Source organism: Terrapene carolina, unplaced genomic scaffold (assembly GCF_002925995.2).
Source record: "Terrapene carolina triunguis isolate 2854851 unplaced genomic scaffold, T_m_triunguis-2.0 Scaffold97, whole genome shotgun sequence".
Taxonomy (NCBI): Eukaryota; Metazoa; Chordata; order Testudines; family Emydidae; genus Terrapene; species Terrapene triunguis.
The window spans coordinates 3,317,602-3,327,242 of record NW_020664448.1 but is presented as its reverse complement, the minus strand read 5'-3'; the positions used below and the strand labels follow the sequence as shown (position 1 = coordinate 3,327,242).

At 37.7% G+C, this 9,641-nt stretch overlaps 1 protein-coding gene across 1 annotated transcript; it reads left to right on the top strand.

Annotated features, from left to right (window-relative positions):
* The first annotated feature begins 208 nt into the window (after nt 1-208).
* Nucleotides 209-7,904, top strand: THAP12 (THAP domain containing 12). Its single transcript, XM_029911554.1, has 4 exons — nt 209-808; nt 2,093-2,200; nt 3,260-3,296; nt 5,034-7,904. Exons 1-4 carry the CDS (start codon nt 794-796, stop codon nt 6,980-6,982), a joined length of 2,109 nt encoding a protein of 702 aa, XP_029767414.1. The 5' UTR covers nt 209-793; the 3' UTR covers nt 6,983-7,904.
* The last annotated feature ends 1,737 nt before the right edge of the window (nt 7,905-9,641 follow it).

Genomic DNA, 9,641 nt, shown 5'->3' with positions numbered 1-9,641 from the left:
AGCCCTATGATCTGTGACACAAAAGTAAGCAAGGTTCTTGAGATGGCACAAAACCAAACGTTTTATAATATATATAGTGTATGTCTATTGAAGATTTATTTCAAACTGAGATGATTCTCTGCATTGCCTGTCTTCTACTTGACATTTTTTTACTTTAGTGTTCAAAGATCCATTGTAAATGTATAGCTTTGCCCTTGGAAATCACCAACAAGAAAAATACTCAAAATTGTATTTTGTGTCAAAAAATCTACTCTTTTAAAACTTGTCAGATTTATTAAGGGAGGAGGGAAATGGTTTTTCTTCAGGAATAAAATGTTAGCATGTCTTCACTCATGAACAACTGCACAACAAACCATTGTGCTTCTGAGGTGTAATTAGAAAAATGTTGCTTAGAGGAAAAGTTTGAAATATTTAAGCATCTGAGGTTGCGTTAAACTGAGTAAAAAGAGAAAAGCAAAATTTTTAAATGGTTCAAACAGGAACATGTTTGGGTGTGCCCCCCCGCCCCTTTTTCCTTGTAATTTGACTATAAGCTCCCAACCCCCCACCTGAAAATGAATAAAAAGGCTTATTTCAAACATTAATGTAAAAAAATGTTGTTTATGGTGACTGTCTTAGAAATTATAGGGGGCTTTTTTGTTTAAACTTAAACTATTAAAGTAACTAAAGTTTGTGTTTGACATGCAGATGTCAGAGGTGGGTGGAGAACTGTCGAAGGGCAGATTTAGAAGATAAAACTCCAGATCAGCTGAACAAGCACTACAGATTATGTGCCAAACACTTTGAGACCTCTATGATATGTAGAAGCGTAAGTAAAGGCAACTAAACATCTATTTCACATTGTGTAAAATGTACCTAAGTTCATTTTCCTGCTTAAAACATTAACCTTAGGATCAAGAAGTCTTTTTCTACTTTTTTTAAATAGAGATGTCGTATCAAAGAGAAATTTTTAAAGTGAAGATAACTGTTTCACTCCTATTTTTATGTAGTATCTTTAGCTAATGGAGTGACAACTTAACTGTTCCCATGACAGTGGGAATAGGATCGTGGGTTTTACAGCAAACTTAAATTTGTGGGCAGAATACTATTTCTTGATTTTTATGTGCATGACTCCTATGTTTTACATGGTCTTTCAACCACATAATGTTACTTAATATAAAAATATGCAGAGCAGCGTTTTGGAGTCAAAGCAGCCAGCGTCCGAGAAAAAACTATTTTAGGGACTAATATGTAATCAAAATTGGAATTTCATGAAGTTTAGTTTGGCTTGAGATGATTTTTTTAAGCAATAATACATATTTGAGAATGAGCAGCTGAATTCAGTTGCTAGCAGAATATAATCAGCTTTGCTGGCTTATGTTTTCGCTATATAGAATACCGTACTTAAAGAGCATCTGATGCCTTATGCAAAACTATGAAATATATTCTATATAGGAAATGTGAGCATAAAGTTTTTCTTAGCAGAGACATTTGTATGAAAACACTATGTAGAAGGCTTCTGCTACTACTTATTCTGCAATTAAAATCATAATTATCCATCTGATATTTTAAAGTAGTTATGTCACAAGTGGACACTCTGACTTGAGATGCAGGAGTAGATGAACTTTTACATGGAGAGAGAATATTTGTTTAATTGTCCCTAGTGAAAATAAGTAACGAAGAAGGAAACATGATAGAAGCAGAATTTCCTCTTCATAAAATGGTTTCTTAATGATGCATGGTGGGGTCTTTCTTTCAGAATAATTGCTTTTAAATGTGCAATAGTTAAAGTAAAAGCATTGTATTGGGGGAAGATGGTGTGATCTAAAGATAAAAAATAGATTTAAGAGACCTTTATATAATAAGTGGTGATTATGGGTGCCACTTTTTTGTTAAAATATTCCACTGCAGCATCAAACAATCAAAGTGAAACTATCTGGAAACAGACCAGCCTAGCTTTAATGCCCACGTAAAGTTCAAAATGACAGACTTCCAAATATAAATGGTAAAATGTAAGCCTAAGCTTTGAAATTGTTATGTTTAATAATTTTTGTACTGAGACACAGAACGTTTTTAAAGGAAATTTCTGATCTAGACATCTTTCTCTTTACAGAGTCCTTACAGAACAGTTTTACGAGATAATGCTGTGCCAACTATATTTGATCTTACAAGTCACTTGAATAATCCACACAGCAGGCACAGAAAAAGAATAAAAGAGTTGGTATGTTTAAATTTAATCTTCTTGTACTAAGGCAGTAAAAGCAAGCAAGTGCAAATAGAATTTGTGTAGAGATGCCCAGATAACCATAATACCTTGCACTTGTGTATCCTTCTGAGTGTCATTATGAAGAAAATATCATAGTAGGCATTATTGGAAAATTTAAATATTAAAATCTTAAACTAATATAACCTACTTATAGAATTAGGGAATATCTAAGGAAATGAAAATGATAAAACAAAGAAGTGTTGCTCAGAGCTGGTTTAGAAGAGACTTGATACAGATTATGGGTGCACTTCATAGATTTTCCACTGAAAATCTTGCTGTATGTGGATTTGCATGATCACCGTTTTACTGTCTAACGTTTTGAACTAGGCAGAATTCCAGAGTTGGTTTGTTTTGTTTTTAGTTCATTGTTGGATGATAGTGACCACCTTTTTAAATGTTTGTAATCAGAAGTAAGCAGCTTCTGCTGAAATAGCAGATTGCCAGTGGCTCCATTGTATGTTTCATAGAGACCCTGTCTGCAGGTTTTGTATGGTCTAAATGTTTATGTGTGACGGAAATTAGGGGCTATAACATTTCATAATTATAGTGGCATTTGCAAAACATTACAGATTTCTAAAAACTTCTTTATAGTTTTGATAAGCCTACGTAATGATGATCAAATCCTAGCAATTAGAATTGAAAAAATTCTGCTAGTTTACTTAGTACATCTCCCCGCCAGAACAAAATTCTTCCATAAAATTAATTATCTAGTGCTTTCAAAATTAAAACTATACAATGTTCTTAATGACAGGGCTCACTCCCACTTACTTTGGGGTACTGTTCCACTATGTGATAGATCAACACATCTTCAGATAGACTTGACATTATTGCTGTACCCTCACTGAGATATATCTGAAAACATTCAGATTCTTCTGAATGCATAGCACCTGTCTAATAAGTATTAGGACTCCAAAAACAGCTTTATTTAGAATTTTAATAGCTAGTCTTGACGTTCTTCAGCAATTTGAGACCATATGCCAGACAGTATCATAACTTTTTTTTTTCTTCCCCAAGAGTGAAGATGAAATAAGAACATTGAAGCAGCAAAAGAGTAAGTGGCCAATAAATTTAAGTTTGAGTTTGTAGTGATGAATAGATTTTAGGTATAGCACTAGTTTAGGCAAATAAGGTAGTATGAAATACTGTATATACTCGATCATAAGCCGGTTTGTTTATAAGCCGACTCCCTTAAGATGGATAAGTAAAAATGGAAAATTTTTATAACCCGTTCATAAGGTGACCCTATAATTCAGGAGTCAGCAAACTTTGGCTCCCGGGCCATCAGGATAAGCCGCTGGTGGTCTGAGATGGTTTGTTTACCTCGAGCGTCCGCAGGCATGGAGGTAAACCTAAGTAAACAAAGTGTCCCGGCACGCCAGCTGCTTACCCTGACGGGCCGGGTCAGCAAGTGGTGGGGAAATTTTGGGGGGGGGAGAAGCTGGGAGTCAGAGGAGTAACCCCTGTGACCAACCCCCACATGACCCCACCCCTAGCCTGGGACCCCCACACTCTCCCCATCCCATCCCTTCCCACCTTATCTGGGGAGGGCCAGAGGAGGATGTCTCTGGCCTGGCTGAAGCTGCTCCGGCAGGCTGGGCAGTGCGGCCGCAGCCTGCTCCAGCGGGCCAGACTGGGCGGCGTGGCCGCAGTATGTTCCAACAGGCTGGGCCGGGCGACACGGCCGCAGTGTGCTCCAGTGGGCTGGGCGGCGCAGCCACAGCCTGCCCCAGAACTGCAGCTGCTTCGGAGGCTGGGTGGAGAGCAGCGTGGCTAGAAGCGGAGAGACTCTGGCCCCGTCTCTTCACTTCTGGCTCTGCTGGCTGTGCTGCCTCTCCTTGTTTCTTCTGTTGGGGGGAGGGGCTATGTCCCACCTCTCCCTCTCTATACCCATTCATAAGCCAACCCCCTTCTCTGGTGCTTCCCTTTTTTACCAAAAAAATTCGGCTTATGAATGAGTATATATGGTACATTATTTTTAATTTGTACAGTAAGGTTAGGTAGAGCAATGCCCCTCTGCCTCGTACATTGGCCAAACCGGACAGTCTCTACGCAAAAGAATTAACGGACACAAATCTGACATCAGGAGTCATAACATTCAAAAACCAGTAGGTGAACACTTTAACCTGTCTGGTCATTCAATGACAGACCTGCAGGTGGCAATTTTGCAACAAAAAAGCTTCAAAAACAGACTCCAACGAGAAACTGCTGAGCTTGAATTGACATGCAAATTAGATACAATCAATTTAGGCTTAAATAGAGACTGGGAATGGCTGAGCCATTACAAACATTGAATCTATCTCCCCATGTAAGTACTCTCACACTTCTTATCAAACTGTCTGTACTGGGCTATCTTGATTATCACTTCAAAAGGTTTTTTTTCCTCTTACTTAATTGGCCTCTCAGAGTTGGTAAGACAACTCCCACCTTTTCATGCTCTCTGTATGTGTATATATATCTCCTCAATATATGTTCCATTCTAGGCATCCGAAGAAGTGGGCTGTAGCCCACGAAAGCTTATGCTCAAATAAATTTGTTAGTCTCTAAGGTGCCACAAGTACTCCTGTTCTTTTTGCAGATACAGATTAACACGGCTACTACTCTGAAACCACTTTAATTCTGTCCAATAATATTACAAATAGTGCCCCACACTGACACTGTTTAATTAAATTGTAAATACTATGGATTTTCCAGTCGGCAATTGTATAAATATAGTTGTAGTGGGGGAAGTAAATGCAGCAAACTTTCTATATGAAGAAGTCTTAGGCTTGTGATGTCTTTTATTTTGTAGTTGATGAAGCCTTTGAACGGGAACAGGCAAATCAAGAGTTGAATGAGAGCAGTGCTCAGAACACTGTTTCAGAAGAAGGAGGAGAAGAGCAAGAAGAGGAAGTTGTTCCTTTAACGCTGGAAGAGAGGGAAAACAAAGATTACCTTAAATCTTTATTTGAAATTTTGATCCTCATGGGCAAACAAAATATTCCTTTGGATGGCCATAATGCTAATGAACTTCCAGAAGGTATCTTCACCCCAGATAATTTTCAAGCTTTGTTGGAATGCAGAATAAATGCTGGAGATGAGGTTCTGAGAAAACGATTTGAGATGGCTGCAGTAAACCTGGAGTATTGTTCTAAAACGCAACAGAAACAGATGCTTGAGATCTGTGAGAGCTGTGTAAGAGAAGAGACGCTCAGGGAAGTAAGAGACTCCCACTTCTTTTCCATTGTCACTGATGAGGTAGTAGATATAGCAGGTGAGGAGCACTTACCAGTGTTGGTCAGGTTTGTTGATGAGTCCCACAATCTGAGAGAAGAATTTGTAGGGTTTTTGCCTTATGAGGCAGATGCTGAAATTTTAGCTGTTAAGTTCCATACAACTATTATTGAAAAATGGGGTCTAAACATGGAGTACTGTCGAGGTCAAGCCTATATTGTCTCCAGTGGATTTGCTTCAAAAATGAAAATTGTAGCTACAAGACTCTTGGAAAAGTATCCACAAGCTGTGTACACACTCTGTTCCTCTTGTGCTCTAAATGTATGGTTGGCAAAATCAGTCCCTGTCGTTGGCGTTTCTATCGCTCTAGGGACGATAGAAGAAGTTTGTTCGTTTTTTAATCAGTCACCACAGTTGTTAGTAGAACTGGACAACATAATCTCTGTTCTTTTTCAGAACAGTGAGGAAAAGAGTAATGAACTGAAAGAGATTTGCCATTCTCAGTGGACAGGTAGACATGATACTTTTGAGATTTTAGTGGACCTAATGCAAGCACTGGTACTGTGCTTGGATGGTATAAGCAGTGATGTGTCTGTCAGGTGGAGTAACTTCGTTGTTGGACGAGCATTTGTACTTTCAAGTGCATTAACAGATTTTGACTTCATCGTCACTGTTGTAGTTCTGAAAAACATTCTGTCTTTTACAAGAGCCTTTGGAAAAAATCTCCAAGGCCAAACATCAGATGTGTTCTTTGCAGCCAGCAGCTTAACAGCAGTGTTGCATTCGCTGAATGAAGTGATGGAGAATATTGAAGTTTATCATGAATTTTGGTTTGAAGAAGCAACAAATTTGGCCACAAAGCTAGATGTACAAATTAAACTCCCTGGAAAATTTCGCAGGGCACAGCAAGGTAGTTTGGACTCTGATGTAACATCAGAAAATTACTACAAAGAAGCACTTAGTGTTCCAACTGTAGAGCACATTATTCAGGAATTAAAAGATATATTCTCAGAACAACACCTAAGAGCTCTTAAATGTTTATCTTTAGTGCCCTCAGTCATGGGACAACTAAAATTTAATACGTCTGAGGAACATCATGCTGATATGTACAAAAATGACCTACCTAATCCAGATACACTCTGTGCAGAACTTCATTGTTGGAGAATCAAATGGAAGCATAGAGGAAAAGATATTGAGCTTCCAGCTACCATTTATGAAGCACTTCATTTGCCTGACATAAAGTTTTTCCCTAATGTGTATGCATTGCTTAAAGTTCTGTGCATCCTTCCAGTGATGAAAGTGGAGAATGAGAAATATGAAGTAGGACGAAAGCGCTTGAAGGCGTACCTGAAAAACACCTTGACAGAACAGAGGTCAAGCAACTTAGCTTTGCTTAATATAAACTTTGATATAAAACATGACTTGGATTTAATGGTGGACACCTATATCAAACTCTATCCAGACAAAGTAGAATTTCAAGAAGACTTTCTTCCCTCAAACAATTCAGAAGTAACTGAAGATGCTTAGAAAAAAAATCTTTAATCAGTTTGTTGAAACAGTTTTTCTATTCAGACTTTAATATCAAGAGGAAAACTATAAAATGTATGTAATCTACTTAATCATTACAATTGTATTTCCATTTTAGACCTCAGATTGAAGAAGCAGTGACCAGTAACACAAGTTCTGTTCCGTTGATCCACATTAAATTACTATTATGTGAACAAAAACACCTTTGAAAATAAACAAGTGTGCTTCACAAAGACAGTTCTCAAACGCTTCATCTGATTGGCATGACTAGGTGCTCATTTTTTGTTGTGTCATTTTGGAAAAGTAATTTATGATCACTGTGGATCCTATGGAGTTGTTTCATACTTATGCATAAAAAAATGCAGGAAAACAAGGTAGAATGAAATCCATTGCTTACCAGTTACTACTAGGATTTTTGGTTTATTTGGAAACTGTTTAAAAAATATGGAAATGGTATATTTGAATAACTTAGTGGAGAGTGTATTCTTCTATCACAGTCATCACACTGTGGACTGTGTTCTCCACATCAAGTGAATATCAGTGAGTGTGAAGGTACGTTAAGGTTTCAGTGGAAGAGCTAGCCTTTCTCAATCACCTGATTGTATTGTTTACATTCCTTTGTGTGAGCCGCACAACTATTTTTTCTTTTTACGCTTTTAACAGGTATGAATTGAATATTAAATCTAAAATCCTGAAAGATACTGACTGTAAAATTTATTCCATAAGCATCTAAAATTATTTGTTTTTGTCTTTACTGTTACACAAAAGTGTATCTATTGCCTCCCATCTTTATTTGTAAACATACCCTGGAAAAATTAGAAATAAGTTTGTTGTTTGTCCAGAAGTGACTTGGAAAGTATTGCTGTTATTTTTGGCACAAAGTAAACAATTTTGTATAGTTTTATTTCAATCTAAAATAAAATGTGAATTTGCCTTTTTTTTTTTTTTTAAGTAGTACTGATATTTATTAGTAAAGCAATGCCCCCTGAGGGGGGAGAGTGTTTTTTATGAAGTGATTTTTGGCTTATATTATTCATACAGTTCCATCCAGTGGCATTACATTAAAATGTTAGATGGGAGTAAATTTCAATTTCTCGTTAGTTTGGGAATGATACATGTAATATCACCTTTCATGTATATGGTACGCTTACATTGTGTAAGAGTTTTTAAAAATTTCTTGTAGCATAGCTTTAAATATAACATTCTTCAAGATAAAAATACTTTATTTGAATGGGACGTAGTCATTAAAAATTTATTAAAATGTAACTTTAGTTACTACACCTGAGTTCCCCTGGCCAGTTTTTGTAGGTTTTTTTTACTTACGGTCACACTTAATTTCTTTTTAAAAAGAAATAAAAATGTTTCTCTCCCAAATTGCCATGGGAAAGATTCCCACAAACAGGGAAAACTAATTATACATGAGAGAGTGTGACACAATGTACATAGTGCTGTAAAACATACAAAGTGAAAAACATGGAGAAAGTAGGATTTTTCCCATCTTAATCATTGTTATAGGAATCTTAAATCTCTCAAATCAATGCCAATACCATTGTTCCCAGTTTTGGCGGGCATTGCACCTGCCAACATCAGGTGAGACACTCCTGTGATCTGGGAGTACAAGAAGATCCTGGCTGCTCCGGACCTGCTGATACACCAAGACCTCAATTCACTGCCACTCTCCCATCTCAAATCCAGGAAGCCTTTCTGGCTCCATGTGTCCATGTAACAGATATAGGATGCTAGCACTTGCTGGCTTGAATCATGGGCCGCTTGTGATGTCCCAAACAAAGACTTGATTGAAGATCCAACGAAAAGTCCCAGGATTCTGCCTTCCTCATAGGCAGTGGACTGCATTCAGACAGCATATGGAAGGTGTAGGTATCTCTTCCACAAATGGAAAATCAGAGAATCACTAAATTGTGACTGTGGTGAGGTACAAACCATGCGACACATCACGGACAGCTGCCCTCGTTCACTCTTACAGTGGTGGCACAGGTGCCTTTTTGGTTGATTGTTTTGTGTGTGTGTTTTGCCACTGATACTACTTATGAATTGGAACTTGCACAGAAAATCATGACACATTTTTGAAAACCTGTTGAACTTGGACTATCCCTGGTCTGACCTTCCTCCTTTTTATTAATATGGGAAGGGCAAAATGGTTTTGTCCCACAGGATGAACACCCCAAACTGACTTATCTTAATTTCCTTTAGAGAGCATTCCCAATTTTGGTTATTTGGTAAAAACTTATGAGCATTGTTTCATTTATTTTTCAATGTAGAAATGTAGCTATCTAACAAACTGAAGTGCCATTCTGGCGACATTTATTGAATTCCCTGATGCACAACATCAGGCAAAGTTGTTTTGGTGGGATATTTTTGAATGCACTGTGTGTATATATTCATGTTAATAGAATGCTGCTAACACCACATAATTTATGACCAATAGTGAGCTGGAGACAGCAACTTACAGGCCCCTTAAAAAAAGAATTTTAGCAGGAAAGCTGAGACGAAGGATTAGTGAGCAGAAGGGGGAAATAAGTGGCCTGCTCCCTCTGAGCCACTGAAAGAGTTTATATAAAGTAATGGCAACAGCCAAGAGGTAGAGGAATGAGGGAATGGCAAATTGCCGTGGTAGGCCTCCTAACTTGGAAGACTTGGG

What these genes read in the sequence shown, in the direction of transcription:
- THAP12 (XM_029911554.1), top strand. An exon ending in GAAAAAGAATAAAAGAGTTG is followed by an intron (nt 2,201 to 3,259) that starts GTATGTTTAAAT and finishes TTCTTCCCCAAG; the next exon opens with AGTGAAGATGAAATAAGAAC. An exon ending in AACATTGAAGCAGCAAAAGA is followed by an intron (nt 3,297 to 5,033) that starts GTAAGTGGCCAA and finishes TTTATTTTGTAG; the next exon opens with TTGATGAAGCCTTTGAACGG.